Here is a 16,454-nt window from a genome sequence, read left to right as displayed (position 1 = left end):
CATAATTTAAAAATATGCCCATTGGGTACAACTCACAGTGTTAATTTTAATTATTTAAAAAAATCTTGATTTGATTTGGGGTCTGTGTATCTAAAATATTTGTTTCTTCCATACAAATATTTTTAATTGTAAAAATTATTTGTAGAGTATATTCTTTAGCTACCGCATCCTCTAAGATTAGACAAGCGATGATTACGTATATATTCTTCTCCTGAGACTTGTATCTCCCTGGAAAGCTTCACCTGGTACTACCTAGATGAGTTTATGTATTGATTAACATTATTTTATTGATTTCAGCTTTTTCTTTATTTTTATTGCTTTATCTGCCAAGGTTTTATTACTGCCTCTAATACTATGGATTTTATTTGTTTTATTGTTTAATAACTCTGCATTATGCATTTGTATTGGGTGATTGTTTTAATGATTCTATTATTCAATACTGAAACTGAATGAAAACATAAAAATGTAAAAGCAAATTAGAAGTATTTATAATAATAATATTTTTATGTGAAAATAAAAAAGTTACAGGATCCAATCTGGATCGGTCACTGGGACCAGAGGTTTAGTCTTCTGAGCTTTCAGACTTGTGCTGGAGCCAATCCTCAAGGAACTTCTCTCTAGCAGAATGTGTGCTTCGAGTTGTTCTATGTGTAGTATTTATGTGGTGCTTGGTTGTATGTGGCTACTGCTTAATAGCAGCAATATTAGAAATTAGGTGATAAGAGTTTATTTCTTTTGGGTGAACCCAGAAATCATTGTCTTTGTATAGTTTGCAGAGATATGTGTGTGTATATGTATATATGTATATATGTGTGTATGTGTGCATGTATGTCTGTACACACACAGAGACACACACATACATGCCATATGTAGGTTGTGTGGCAGTACAATAAATCAGACTACTTCCAATAGGAAATATCTGCAGGAACGGATATCTGAATGAAGCAATATGATTTTTTTTAATTACAAGATCTGTCAGAGGAATGTCTTTAGTCTGTACTGCATACATACATACACATACACATACATACATACATACATACATACATACATACTTACTTATGTATTCTGTCCTCTAGGAGCTAAATATTTCACCACAGCTCAAAATTCACTGTTGTTTTGTTCATTCATTATTGGCTTAAATATACACCTGGTAAAGTTCATGAAGCCATTTATCAATGTGGATTCATTGTACTGCCACACGACCTATATATGGCATGTTTTGTAGCCTTATGTAATCACATTAACTGTTTTTATTGCTATTTCTATTTTTTTTTTAAAAAAAACAACCCTTCCTAATTTTCTCTATCTTTTTTTTTTTAAAGGTGTGGAAAGATGCTGCTACTCAGATATTTTTCTCTTTATCTGCTGCATGGGGTGGTCTGATTACTCTGTCTTCCTATAACAAATTCCATAACAATCTATACAGGTAAGTCACAAACATTCAGCAATGTTTCCCTAATAATTAGATAACAAAGATAAATCCAGGAACCTCTGGAGCTTGGCTTGATGTCATCATTGTCATCTTCATCTATAGCATCAATCTGTCATCAGAATTTCAAAGTAAGACTACTAGATCCCAGTAGCAAAATCTGGAAGACAGGATGGTACTCAAAAGCTGCATTTACTGTTGTATGGATCTTTGCACTGCAGATCTGATAGCCCTGCTTCAAAAATCACGAGACTTCAGGGGTTAGTGTGTCCTACTTCCTCCTGAATGGATGTCCTAATTAGAAACAGGCTGGGTTGAAAGCAATCGAGAGTATTGTCAAGAATCAAGGATAGAAGCATGAAATATAGCACAGGGATGATCTCTGTTAAAGAAAGCTTTGTAATTGAGAAATAGGTTAGGAGCATTCTGAAGCAGAAAAGATAATTTGTGATTTTCACTGGTATAATTATTGCACCATTATTTTTACAGTATCAGTAGCACAGCAATAATTTGGTAGTTGCATTAATTCCATATTCAAATAAAGAAAAAGTGTCATAAGGATAGAATGTTTGATCTAATTTAATTGGTAAGCTCATGTATAACTGAGAACAATCGCTACATAATTGCTGAAAAGCTGATCCTCATTCTTCTGTCTGCTCTCTTATAAATTTAAACATTTATACACTTTATACTCCTTTTTACACAATTTAAAGTCACAAACTAAGAATAACAAGAATATCCCATAACAAGTAATAGAGAAAAGTGCAGGTGGTCCTCGACTTACAACACTTCATTTAGTGACTGTTCAAAGTTATAACAGCACTGAAAAATGTGACTTATGGCCGTTTTTCAGTTACGACCTTTGCAGTATCTCCATGCTCATGTGATCAAAATTCAGATGCTTGGCCACTGGTTCATACTTATGACCGTTGCTGTGTCCCAAGGTCCCATGATCAACTTTGGCAACCTTTTGGCAAGCAAATTCAATGGGGAAGCCAGATTCATTTAAGAACCAAGTTACTAATATAGCCACTGCAGTGATTCACTTAATAACTGTGGCAAAAAAGGTTGTAAAATGGGGCAAAATTCACTTAACATATGCCTCACAACACTTGGTCTCAATTGTGGTCGTATGTGCATCTGCAGTATGTGCTCAAGAAAGAAATTCCAAAGCCTGTCTGAGTAAATCATTATGTTCACAACCATCATCATCATCATGAAATGATAGTTGACTTGGCATTACCAGGGGATAGTAGAACAGACAAAGAATTGGAAAACATCACACAGTATCAAGATCTGAAAATTTAAATTGTGGTGGTCCCATTGGTTATCAGCACACTGGGTGTCATACCAAAAAATCTTGGCTCCTACTTAGAAAATCTGCATATTGACAAAATTTGCATCTGTCATTTGCAAAACCCACATGTATGCTACGCCTATGCATTATAATATCTTGGGTTCATGGGAAGAACTCAATGCGTATGAAGGCCAACAGCACTTAAAGAACTGGCAGCTGTGACTTCACATTGCTGTGAACAAAGAATAATCAATTTTGCAATGATACGTCATTTTGTTTTGCTGTACCAAAAAGGAAAAAAAAACCTGAATTCCTCATTGGATGTGATTGCAGATGCATCCAGTATGAAATTGTGTGCACTGCTTTGAGACAGAATCAGAAAGAGATCTTGATACAAATGTATGCTTAATGTATGCATAGATGTACATTTATCACGGAGAAGGACAGGACAAAAACAATGTATTTGTTTTAATACGTGGTTAAAATGTTGACAGAATCAAATTGGTTGTACTTCTATTGGAGGAGTATAATTCTATGAGACATATGTATTTATTGTGTAATTAAACTTGTCATTGAATATTTTAATAAAACAGATTCGGTATTAGTAGATAGGTGTACAATTCAGACATGGGAAGCAAAAAGGTATTTTTTCATTTCCAATCGATTGTAAATTGGTATGAGGGAGGAGGTTCTGTTAGAGTACGGTCTTATGGGAGATTTTTGAAGTCCCAACTTTTGTGGATAGGAAGCATCCTTTCAGATAACTCAGCATGCCTAACTCAGATAATATTAGGCATGGTATCTTACTGCACTGTCTGCAAATATTTGGGACAATGCTTTGCAGTAGTTCTATATCAGTGGTTCTCAATCTGTGGGTCGGGACCCCATTTGGGGTCGAACGACCATTTCACGGGGGTCGCCAAACAACGCAGTCCGCCATTTTTCCCCCTTTTCCTTAGCTGTACTACTCCCTTTTATTCTATTGGCTTTTGAAAGCCAATAGAATAGACTCTCTTGAATAGAGCCTAATTCTATTGGCTTTCGAAAGCCAATAGGAATTGTCCAGGCTGTCTCTGCCCTGCTGAGCCCACCAAAAGTCCCATTCTGCAAACAGTGCTGCAAGTTGTCTGCAGTGAAAGTGAGCTGTCTGGAAGTTTCCACCCTTCCCTGCTGAGCAACTACTAAAAATGTAAGTAAAAGAGGGCCAGGGCTGGGAGGTGGGAGGCCGGCAGGCACAGGGAGGGTTGCTGGCACGCGTGGGGCCCAGCTGGTGCCTTACTTCCCTTGGGCTGGGCCAGCTGGTGGCCCAGCCGATGGTCGGCCTGCACTATCTCTGCAGCTTGCAAGCTACGCCTTGGCTGGCACAGGAGGCAGCACCACGCATGCGTGGCGCTCCCAGGCAGGGAAAGTCCTTGACTTACGACCGGTTGGGTAGTCCTTGACTTACAACCGGTTGGGTAGTCCTCGACTTACGACTGGTTGGGGTCTCGGCATTAAAAAGGTTGAGAACCACTGTTCTATACTACCCCTGAGACATTTCAGTTTGATCTGGTGGGGAGGATAGATTGATTCAGTGGCCTCTCACTTAATGGAGTATTGCAAGGGTTTGTTCTCATCCTCCCGCTTTCTAACAGCGGGCCATCCAGTAATTTGCCAGCAGTATTTTTATTATCCCCAATGATAATCTTCCTCTGTGGGGGAGATGCTATTGATATTCTTTCCTGGGACCTGGAGGCTGTGAAGGTCTGGGTGGGTGAGAACAGACTTAGATTGGACCCAAGTAAGACAGAGCTGCTATTCACATGTCTCCCGTAACCCCAGTGATGTCCTTAGACAAAAACTACAGATAGTCCTTGACTTATGACCACAACTTGAGCCCAACATTTCCGTTGCTAAGCGAGACAGTTATTAAGTGAAATTTGTCCCATTTTATGACCTTTCTTGCCATAGTTGTTTTAAGGGAATCACTGCTGTTCTTAAGTTAGTAACATGATTGTTAAGTGAATCTGGTTTCCTCATTGACTTTGTTATCAAAAAGTCACAACAGTGATCATGTGCACGGAGACACTGCAACCATCATAAATATGAACCAGTTGCCATGCTTCCGAGAATTTATCACCTGAACATGGGGATGCTGCAAGGCTTGTAAATATGAAAAACGATTATAAGTCATTTTTTTTCCAGTGCTGATGTAACTTTGAATGGTCACTAAATGAATGGTTTTAAGTTGAGAACTACCGGTGTCTGTTCCAGGAGTAAGTTCATGATTTGGGAATCTTTTTTTAAATAATCTTTTTCATTTTTTCCATACAAACAATAATAATTTTTCAACCAACGTGCTGTCTGAGTTTACATATGCTAATACATATTTAATTCCTAATCCTTTGTTCTTTCCTCTCTAGCCAATCGTAAAATAAATTCCAGGTTTGATAATAATCCGTTTCTTCCTTTTCTTTCAGTCTCATAGTCAATCTGTCCATCACTGTGCATTCTAATATTTTTTTAATTATTTCTTCATCTGATGGTACTCTTTCATTCTTCCAACATTGCGCAAATGTAATTCTTGCCACTGTTACAACATGCAAATGATTTGGGAATCTTATCTTTTGGCCTCATGTCTCCTGTTTAAACAACAGATGCAGATCATGGTACAACTTCGGATAGTATGCCATTACTTGTCCTTAACTGGTTCAGGAGGACCTGGAGTCAGTAACTCATGTTCTCATAACTACCCACAGGGCTTAGTGCAATGGGCTGTGCTTTATGCTGCCCTGCCCTGTATATTTCAGGCTCTGCGCTGGTTACTGGTTCAGTTTTTCTGAGCTAAAGTTAAAGTGCTGGTATTAACTTATAAACATCTTTGATGCTTGGCACCTAGTTATGTGAAGGCCTATGTCCAGGGGTAGGATTCAAATATGTGAACAACCGGTTCTCTGTGTGGATGCCACTTCCGGAAGTCCATTCTGGGCCTGGGCAACAAAAAATTAACTACCGGTTCTGCCAAACTGGTGGGAATCGGTTGAATCCCACCACTGCCTACGTCCTCTAACTGGATTTAGTCCAATCTGTTAGATCTTGCAGGAAGGAGCTCTGTGTGGTCCAACATTTTTGAAATGTCAGGAGAGGTGAAGATAGAAAGCATGCTTTTCCATAGCAATGCTGACTCAATGGAATGCCTTCTCCATTGGGATAAGAACGGCCTTCTTCCTAGCAGCTTTAGGAACTTATTAAAAAAAGAAGGTCTCTTGAAGAGACTCTGACTAAAGTCACCTGGGCCTTTTGTTGTTGTTTTTCTTTCGTTCTTTGCTTTTGTCATTTGTTCTAATTCTTTTTTTTGTGTGTGGCTTTAATTGTGACATTTTAACTGATGAGAGCATGAGATGGTGTTAGGCCAAAAATCAAATCACATAAAAAATAGCCCTCTTCTCCAAATGTTGCCTTGGTTGGCATGGAATTGTTGTAGGTATTTCCTCCTCTACTGAAGCCAATATAAATTTTAAAATAATTCCTGGTGCAAAAAAAAAAAAAAGATTGCTGATCATCTCCTGCCTTGGATAAGCATGTTGAACATTTGAACTTTCAAAATAATGGTTAGGCAACTCTTCTAAATCTCCTTACATGCTTAGCATCACACTTTGTGGGATCATTCTTAAAGCTTTCTGCCAATTAAATGTTTTCATTGACATTGTCTTTTATAAGAATTAAATTACTGAGGCATGGATGTAATGATTAGATAGACTGAATATTCTGTTTCCCATGTGCGCAAAACTTACCACTTTTCTATATACAACAAGTGTGCTCTTGAAGCAGCTTAGTAATGGGATACTGATTAGACACTTGAATCTGGAGTTTCAGCTTTCAGAAGTAACACCCAAAGCAGTATTTCCAACATGGTGCCCTTTAGTTGTATTAAAACTGAATAACTTACGAAGAAGGTACAAAATTGGGAAAAAAATGAAATCAACATAAGAACATACTATTTTATCTCAAATATTTTCTTAGCTATATATATATAATTTTTCTTCCAAACCTTCACTTGAACCTTTCACCTTAAACTCCTACAAGTGGTCAGTTCCATTATTTGATAAGGTCCACCTAAAATTTACAGTATGTTGTATAAGGCATTGTGTGGTTTTATACTAAGGTTTGTGAAAGCTGATTTATTGTTTTCCCTGTTTTAAAATCTAAGATTTTTGTGTCTTTATGCTGTTGCTCCTAATAGTGAAATACTTGGATTGAATCACACAATGAAATAAGGAATTAGTGATTACTGTCTTAGAATTACTGTCTTTACAAACATCAGTTCCATATTGTATGGAATATATATCAATAATATATCAACATTATTCTATATTGATAAAGTGAATTAAATTATTTTTATTCATGTAGCTTTTTTGTTGTGGGGGGAATGTTGTTATTTGGAATATGGGTTATACACTAGTTGCACCTTCTCTGGGACTAGGACAACCTACTTATTACTCATGCCCATGTGGCCTTTTGTATGGACTATTGCAGTGCAGTCTACATGGGCTGTTCCTGAAGAGCATTTGGAAGCTTCATGCCCTCTTGGCTAAGGAATGCCAGTTAGCAGAGCACAGAAAGAGAACCTTTTCTGCTGTAGCACCCTCCCTATGGATAGCCCCGCTCTTGACTCTGATTGTTGTTATTTTTTTTATTTTATTTTAATATTATTCACTGTCCAGGCTTAGTTGTTGAACAGCAGCTGTACAAATGGAATGAATAAATTATGAATATTACTAAATATTGGTATGTCACTCCTACGACATTATAATTATATACTCCATATACATGGCCTATTATATCATTACCACTGAATTAAAAAGCTGATAAATATATTTCATTTTTCCCTCCTTTCTTCAGGGACACCTTGATAGTAACTTGTACCAACAGTGCCACCAGTATATTTGCAGGCTTTGTCATCTTTTCAGTGATTGGATTCATGGCCAATGAGCTCAAAGTGGATATTGAAGATGTTGCAGACCAAGGTATGATTTTTTTTAATGTATTTTTTTTTGTATATTGCACTATTGGGCGGTACTGATATTGTTCTGGTTTCTTCTGTGCAAGATGTTCTACCTAGGCCTATTGATTAAAGCACATGAAGCACCTGGGCAAAATGGTACAACTTGGAGCACCTGAAACCTGTGCTATAAAGAATGATTGCTGACTAAGTCAAAGGATAACATGGCAGGCCTATCTCGGCTTTGGGTAGAACAGTGGTTCTCAACCTGTGGGTCGGGACCCCATTTGGGGTCGAACGACCATTTCACGGGGGGTCACCAAACAACGCAGTCCACCATTTTTCCCCCTTTTTCTTAGCTGTGCTACTCCCTTTTATTCTATTGGCTTTTGAAAGCCAATAGAATAGACTCTCTTGAATAGAGTCTAATTCTATTGGCTTTCAAAAGCCAATAGGAATTGTCCAGGCTGTCTCTGCCCTGCTGAGCCCGCCAAAAGTCCCATTCTGCAAACGGTGCTGCACCAGTTGAGTAGTCCTCGACTTACGACCGGTTGGGGGTCGTGGCATTAAAAAGGTTGAGAACCACTGGTGTAGAAGCTAATCACACTTTGTCAGTGGTGGGATATTCCCTTCACCTCCTCCGAGGATAACAAAGAAATCAAGATCAATCCATTTTTTCCCACCAGAAAATTTTACATTTATAGGTCTGTGGAAAAAAAAAATCCTGAAAGAAGAAAGAAGCAAACTACTTCTCTATGGTTGCTAAGGAAACTGTATAGGTGGCTCCATGAAATAACTATGAGTAAAGCTACATTCAAAGCCCCACTTCCCCAGTGAGAGCTCGCACAGGTTGTCTTATTGCACATATTAACAGGGTTAAATCATCTTTCTTAAGATGTTTGCTTCCTTGGACTGATTGTTTAATGCAATGAGACATAATACGATTGCCTTATTTATACATGTTTTTAGGGTACGGTTGAAAATTGTCACTGTAATTCTTCTATTTTTTTTGTTGTCAGACATGTCGAAATGTAATTTGAATTTTAAAGTTTGCAAATGATCTTGATAATGTACATACATTTGATAATGTTATTCTCAAGCTATAAATATTTGATCACTGGATAACTGTCTTACGAGCTTGTCTATTCTTAAACTACTTTTGAACTCCTCAAAATCTTGTTGGCATTTAATAATAATTGATTTAATAGGTGCAAACACTGGGAACTTTACACCTGGAGAGTGTAGTTAAAAAATGTTTGTCCGGTCCAAGCTAGATTGCATATAAACACTTTCTCTTTCTGTGCCTCTGTAAAATATTTCAGCAGTATTTCAAAATTTTAAGAGTATGTGTAAAGAGATTTCATGCTGCAGCCATTTGCTCTGAAACCTGCTATGATCCAAGGTTCAAAAACAAATTAACCATGAGGTCCAGGGGAAAAATATGTATATACTTGCATACCATCACACATCACATACTGTATAAAAATTGTCCATGTTGTGAGCATATCATGTTAAATTTGCAACTCTTTTCTTGAAATGGGTACTCATATTTCTTTATTGAATACAGGTGTGTTCAACCTCTTGGCTTGCCTGATTTGCACTGAGTGAAGAGGAATTATCTTGGGCTGCATTAAAATTATATACTTAGTGTATTTATATATGTATAAATAATATTAAAAGTTTATGATCTTGTGGGGCCGCATTACTAGCTTTCCATGGCAGCAGGCGTCTGATTTAATACAAATGTGTATTATTCATTTGGACAACCATTCCATCCAAAGAGTTGTATTTATGTGATGAAATGTGGATGCCTCTTTACAAACTGACCTATCTAAACAAATCTATTTCACTTGATTAGTTACTAAACAGTGTTATTAAATGCTAAATTAAACTATAAAACAGTTAATACAGCTATGAGCAAGTTTATGTTAAGTGCCATTTGTATATGCTTTTCAGGGAGTATGGCCCCATTAAATTCAATGGTTGTTTCTTTTAAACTGACATGTGCAAAGCAGCATGTATATCTTAGCTCCTTCCCAATGATTCTTGTCTAGTTTGCTGTATCAAAAATGTTTGTAAGTTGCTTCAAAATCTCTAGGATTTCAAGTAGGATATAAAAACTCAAGAAGGATTTTGGCGATTGTGATGATAGCTCTACAAAGCTTTAGATTCAGCTTTCTGAAAGAGGCTTCAGAACTGTTTAAGTGCTTCAGCATCCAGACGGCTGCAAAGCTGTAACGATGCAAAAGCTGTATATTAATTCTTAATACTTCAAAACAACCTGATAAGGTAGGCTTTTGATTCAAAAAAGTAGAATTTGATAACAGATACGAACCCTAGAACAGAACTAACTTGTTTGAATTCATGGGATTCAGAAGCTCAGAGAACCAAAGCAGACATAGAGCAATATTTTCTTAAGGTCCCATGTTCTTCTGTAGTATGACCATATGTGTGCTTTGAAATGCCAAATGACCAAATTTGGTGGATATTTGTATAATATGGTTGCCTCAAAAGGAAAATGCCAGTTATTTCAGTAGTGTAAGATATTATTTGAACTGCCGTTTAAATGGTGAGTTAATTTCATAAAGGGACAATGTTTGTCTTTGCCCGGACGGATATTGAAGCTCAACAACTGCCCTTATCTATATCTAACTCTCAGTGGTCATAACCTCCATCTCTCCATGAAATTAATTTAAAGGATCCCAATCAAGGAAGATTTGCAGTTTCATTTCCTGCAATTAGGTTTACCACAGTATGATGAATTCTAGAAACTCATTATTTTGATCCCTTAATTTAATTTCCAAACGTGCAAGAAGCTTCTGCAAGCAGCATTTTTATCTGTAGTAGTCAAGAAAAAAAAATCTTTAATCAAGAGATGAAAGAGTATGTTCATGAATATATAACATCCCCTAAGCCTTCTTGCCAAGAAAAACTCCCAGTTAACAGCAGGCTTTAAAGTCAGCCTCTTGCATTGCCTCACACCACTAATAATAAAAAAAGTCTTCAAGCAGTATTTTATGTTTGACAAGAGTTTTCCAACATTTTGGGGAAATATATAATGGTTGTGAAATTAACTCTTGCACTGCTAAAATAAACTGGCAGTAGTGTATTGCAGAGTAGCCCAGGAAAGGGAAATCTATTGCCTACCAGATGTTTTGGGTTTAAATACCCAATATAGTAGCTTTGCCAAACCAACTATTGTTCAAGTTTGTAATAAAAAATATTGGATTGGCACCAGTTTCTCCATTTGTTGCATGGTACATAAAAATGATGGAGGAAATTCGTGTGCAGTAGATGAAACAAATGGGGCGCAATTAAGAAGACAAATCTTTTAAAGAGGAGTTGTGTTTCTATGTTGCAGTTTGGTATAGAATAGGGTGTACTCTGAAGAGTCACAACTATTTCTAAACATGTTTCACTATATCAGATTCTTTTTCACAGTCAGGACATATTTGTATTTAATAGGTATAGCAAAATCCCTGCTGTTCTAATAATGATCTTTGCCATCCCCTTTCTGTGAAAAGCTAGATTTTTCTGGAGATTGCTTGTGCTCAAAATCTATGATTGGAATACAAGATTCTGTGACCCTATAATGCACAATTCAGTTGGAAAGTAGGAAACTGAAATTCTAAATTTTGTCATCTTAAACTGAAATGGATTTTGTTTTGTTCAGTATGACCCCAAAATTCAAAGGATGCTGCTTATTTTAAGCTAACAATATGATTTTTGTCTATTTTATTTTGGATTCTAGGTCCTGGCATTGCATTTGTGGTATATCCTGAAGCTTTAACTAGGCTTCCACTTTCCCCGTTTTGGGCTATAATCTTCTTCTTGATGCTTCTTACACTTGGATTGGACACAATGGTAGATAAATCTTTATATATATATATATAAATATAAAACTTCTTTTTTGTTCATTAGAAGTTCAGAGTGTAAAAAGTACATTGAATTAATATTTTAATATAAATAATTGCAGTCTGGGATCCAGCACAGATTTTATGATAAATTTAGCATACAATTAATGATGCTACTCATGTTTTTTAGAAGTAAGTCACACTAAATTCATTTATACAGGTTTAGAACCAACATCTCACAAATAACTAATGACTTGACATCAGGGTACCCGAGGGATCACCATTTTCCAAGAATTTCTACCCATCCAAATAGATTAAATAGGATGGCCATGCTGCAAATCCTGTCAGCCAAAGAATGTTGGCTGACGGGAACTAGAATAGAAACTTTTTCAGCAACAGCCCCTGCTCTGCGGAATATCCTCCTTTGGAGATGAGAATGGTCCCAATCCTGTTAGCCTTCCATAAAGCTTTGAAGACCTTGCTATGCTCCAAGCCTGGGGCGCTACATCTGCCAAGGGCCCACCTCCTGGCTATATTGTTAACAGATTTAAAATGTGTTAAGATTTTAATTGTATGATATATGTTTTTGAATTGTGAGCCTCCCAGAGTTAATTGCTGAGATGGGTGACTATAGAAATCAAATAAATAAAAATAAAAATAAACTAATAGTCTCTATGGGCTAATTATCAAATTACAGCCAGAAGCAAAACCATCACTGGAGATTTTCAAGAAGAGGTTAGACAGTCACTTGTCTGAGATGGTATAAATTCTCCTGTTTGGGCAGAAGGCTGGACTAGAAGACCTCCAAGGTCCCTTCCAGCTCTATTCTATTCTATTCTATTCTATTCTATTCTATTCTATTCTATTCTATTCTATTCTATTCTACTCTACTCTACTCTACTCTATTCTATTAATAAGGGCTGAAACAAAATGGAAGAATGGGAGGGCTTAAAAAGTATTTAGATCAACTTGGCTGAATGGGGAAAATAGCATACTGTATAGACCTCTGTATTATTCTAAAAAGGCTGAAATCATAAACACAGAGAATAACAAAAGATCAAGAAGAATCATTGTAGTGAAATTGGATAGCTAATGCTTAAAATGAAAACTGCTTCCGTAAATCATTCGAATGACCCATGACTACTACTGATTTCTTTCTCTCTTCTTTGGCATTTCAGTTTGCCACTATTGAAACCATAGTGACATCTGTTTCAGATGAATTTCCAAAGTATTTACGTACCCACAAGCCACTGTTCACTCTTGGATGCTGCATTTCCTTTTTCATCATGGGTTTTCCTATGATCACTCAGGTAAACATATTTCATTGTGTGGTGTTTAATCAGCTCCTATAATTAGTAAAACCAGCTCAAAGAGTAGATTAACTTCAGAGGAAATGCAGTTTGAAGAGAAATTTTGCTGGTCACAAAAATGTACTGTATGACTGTACTGAAGGCCCTGTTAAGCATATACAGGTAGTCCTCAACTTACAACCACAACTGAACTTAACTGAGCTGTTAAGTGAATCACTGCAGCTGTTAAGTTAGTAACACAGTTGTTAGGTGAATCTGGCTTCTTCACTGACTTGTTAGAAAGTCGCAAAAGTTGATCATATGACTCTGAGCCATCATAAATATGAGTCAGTTGCCAAATGTCTGAATTTTGATCATGTGGCCATGGAGATATTGCAACAGTTGTAAATGTGAAAATAAGTCACTTTTTCAGTGCCATTGTAATTTTGAATGTTCACTAAACAAATGTTGTAAGCCAAGGACTACCTGTAGACTTTTCTAAAGATGTAATTTACTATAACTGGAAGGACTGAGTATGGCTGGACACAGCAACACAGATAAAATTTATAGATCTGTTAGATTCATAGTCTCCATTTTCTTCACATTTTTCAAGTGTGTCAAAGAGGTTGCACAGCTAATTCCCTCTTTTTGCTTCTAGTGTATATAGAAATTTCAAATAGCAAACCTCTGCCATAGTATAAAAACTAACTTGATATTCATTCCATTTCCAGAATATTTTCATAGTGAGATGGGGCTTGGTGACAAAATAGCCCCCATTTTTCCTTACTGTAATTATTAGTTAGGTTCCTGATTGCATCTTGACAGCAAGTGGCATTTCTGTTAGTAATTATTTATTTTTAATTTTAGGGTGGGATGTACATGTTGCAGCTTGTGGACACCTATGCAGCATCTTATTCTCTTGTTATAATAGCCATCTTTGAACTTGTTGGCATTTCGTACATTTATGGTAAGAAATGGATATGTAATCCCTAAGTTATACAAATAGTTCTTACATGTAAAAATGGGATATTAATAAGTAACAAATAATTCCACAAACAAAAGTTTTAAAATGTTATTCATTAACATTTCAAAATATGCATTATTGAATACACACAGGCATATATTTTATATACTCATTTCACTAGTATTCAGATAAGCTAAAAGTCAAGTTTACTTAATTCGGTAGGACTATCATAGAACAGGCTGTTACTGAGAATTGTAGCATGCTTATGACTTTAAAAGTGAAGTGTGATTTCCGTATATATCATCTCTGCATATATGTCATTATTCTGCTGTGATGATCCTCCCCTGTATATTTTGTTTGCCTATTTTCCATAATGCCATAAGATGTTCTAGGTCAGGAGTAGGCAACCTTGGCTCTTTTATGACTTGTGGACTTCAACTCCCAGAATTCCTGAACCAGCCATGTTGGCTCAGGAATTCTGGGAGTTGAAATCCACGAGTCATAAAAGAGCCAAGGTTGCCTACCCCTGTTCTAGGTCATCCAGTGTGATTAAATCTCCTTTTATAGAAAAAGCAATTTTCTATCCACTGGTTAAAACAGCATCCTCTTCTCCTAAAGAGGCTGAAAGTATTTAGTAACACCGCTTTGTTACTAAAGGTCAATAGGGATGTCAATAAAGAGTATTGTTATTAACGTCCTGTTGCAATTCTCTAAAGCTAAGGAGATTTATAATTGGTCAGGTATGCTTGTTGAGATCTGGGATTTCTAGGGGAGGCTTTTAGCTATAATTTAGAACCTGGCACATTCAGGGAATTTCATTGATATAAAAAGAACTACAAGGGTGTAGTCATAATGGCCAAACCAAAAAAAAAAAAGGATTTTTTTCCTCTGGTACCAGCTATTGATGTTACCTCATAGTATACTGCCATTAAATTGGAAGATAATAATAATAATAATAATAATAATAATAATAATAATAATAATAATAATAATAATAACAACAACAACAACAACAACAACAACAACAACATTGGAAGGGACCTTGGAGATCATCTAGTCCAACTCCCTGCTCAGGCAGGAAGCCCTATACCAGGGGTAGGCAACCCAAAACACTCAAACAGCCACTTGGACCCATTTTCCACTGAAAACAAAACACTGGGAGCCGCAAATATATAAATATACTTCTTCCCTGGTCCAACACCTTAAAATCACAGGACATGAAATTGACTTTAAAAAGACTAGAACTATCGCCAAAACTGAACACTTTAATAACAGAATAATCAGAGAAGCCATCGAGATAGAAAAACGCCCACACAGCATGAACAAACAAGATGATACCTCCCGCCTACCAGCCATTTGGAAACCTGCCCTTATTGACAAACAAGTCCCTAACACAAAGAATGACACCAGACCCACACTCACAAAAGCCACACAGGATGTCACCGCCACACAGGATGTCACCACCACACGTCCATGCAAAAAGCAAACCCAAACCCACACCGATGATGAGGCACGACCACAAACCAGAAGCCAGACCACAGCTGCATCATTAGCCACTTTAAACCCCTCCAATCCATACATGAAGCAAACTGACACCCACCATGAAGATGAGGCACGACCACGAACGCGAAGCCAAACAATAGCAATGCAGCTCACTATCTCACATCCCCGTGCAACTCAGACTAACCTGAGCACAACAAAGTCCCCACCCAAACAGAACACTACCCCAACCAATCAGAGCACAGCCAACCCCCCATCCAATCAGAGCACAGCCAAGCTCCTAACCAATCAGAACACACCTCCATCCAATCAGAACACAGCTAAACTCTCATCCAATCAGTTCATACCCCCACTGGCAGTTAAAAGGAAGAAACAGCTATGATCACACATTGCTCCTAGAAGCACAAAGCTGAAAACACCAGCCTGAAGATGACGAATGAGACTTCGTTGAAACGTCGCCAAGACACTTCCAATTTGACGTGGGAGAAAACCTGAATAACCAAAGACCTACATACAAACACCCGCGAAAACCTCAGAAAACAAATATATATATGTTTTCTGAGGTTTTCGCGGGTGTTTGTATGTAGGTCTTTGGTTATTCGGGTTTTCTCCCATGTAAAGTTGGAAGTGTCTTGGCAAGACACTTCCAACTTTACGTGGGAGAAAACCCGAATAACCAAAGACCTACATATATATATATATATATATATATATATATATATATATATATGTAGGTCTTTGGTCGTTCGGGTTTTCTCCCGCATAAAATTGGAAGTGTCTTGGCGACGTTTCGACGAAGTCCCATTCGTCATCTTCAGGCTGGTGTTTTCAGCTTCGTGCTTCGAGCAGCAATGTGTGGTCTTAGCTGTTTCTTCCTTTTAACTGCCAGTGGGGGTATGAACTGATTGGGTGGGAGCTTGGCTGTGTTCTGATTGGGTGGAGGTGTGTTCTGATTGGTTAGGGGTGTGGCTGTGATCTGATTGGCTGGGGGGGGTGGCTGTGCCCTGATTGGCTGGGGGGTTGGCTGTGCTCTGATTGGCTGGGGGAGTGTTCTGTTTGGTTGTGCTCAGGTTAGTCTGAGTTGCAGAGGAGTTTAAGATTTTGGGCTGCCTTGCTATTTTTTGGCTTCGCGTTTGT

General features: G+C 37.4%; 1 protein-coding gene across 5 annotated transcripts in view; it reads left to right on the top strand.

The window, feature by feature from the left end:
- The window catches only part of SLC6A5 (solute carrier family 6 member 5), a 76,009-nt gene that overhangs the window by 27,844 nt on the left and 31,711 nt on the right, over positions 1 to 16,454 (top strand). For all 5 annotated transcript variants that reach the window (XM_039335363.1, XM_039335362.1, XM_039335361.1 and 2 more), the window contains 5 exons: positions 1,326 to 1,429; positions 7,611 to 7,735; positions 11,462 to 11,574; positions 12,743 to 12,874; positions 13,721 to 13,820. In XM_039335363.1, coding sequence (XP_039191297.1) covers positions 1,326 to 1,429; positions 7,611 to 7,735; positions 11,462 to 11,574; positions 12,743 to 12,874; positions 13,721 to 13,820 — 574 coding nt within the window. The remainder of the gene's footprint in view (positions 1 to 1,325; positions 1,430 to 7,610; positions 7,736 to 11,461; positions 11,575 to 12,742; positions 12,875 to 13,720; positions 13,821 to 16,454) is intronic.

This window comes from Crotalus tigris, unplaced genomic scaffold (assembly GCF_016545835.1).
Source record: "Crotalus tigris isolate CLP2741 ecotype Arizona unplaced genomic scaffold, ASM1654583v1 scf7180000017640.1540244, whole genome shotgun sequence".
NCBI lineage: Eukaryota > Metazoa > Chordata > Lepidosauria > Squamata > Viperidae > Crotalus > Crotalus tigris.
The sequence above is the reverse complement of the archived record's forward strand: the minus strand, read 5'-3'. Positions and strand labels throughout refer to the sequence as shown.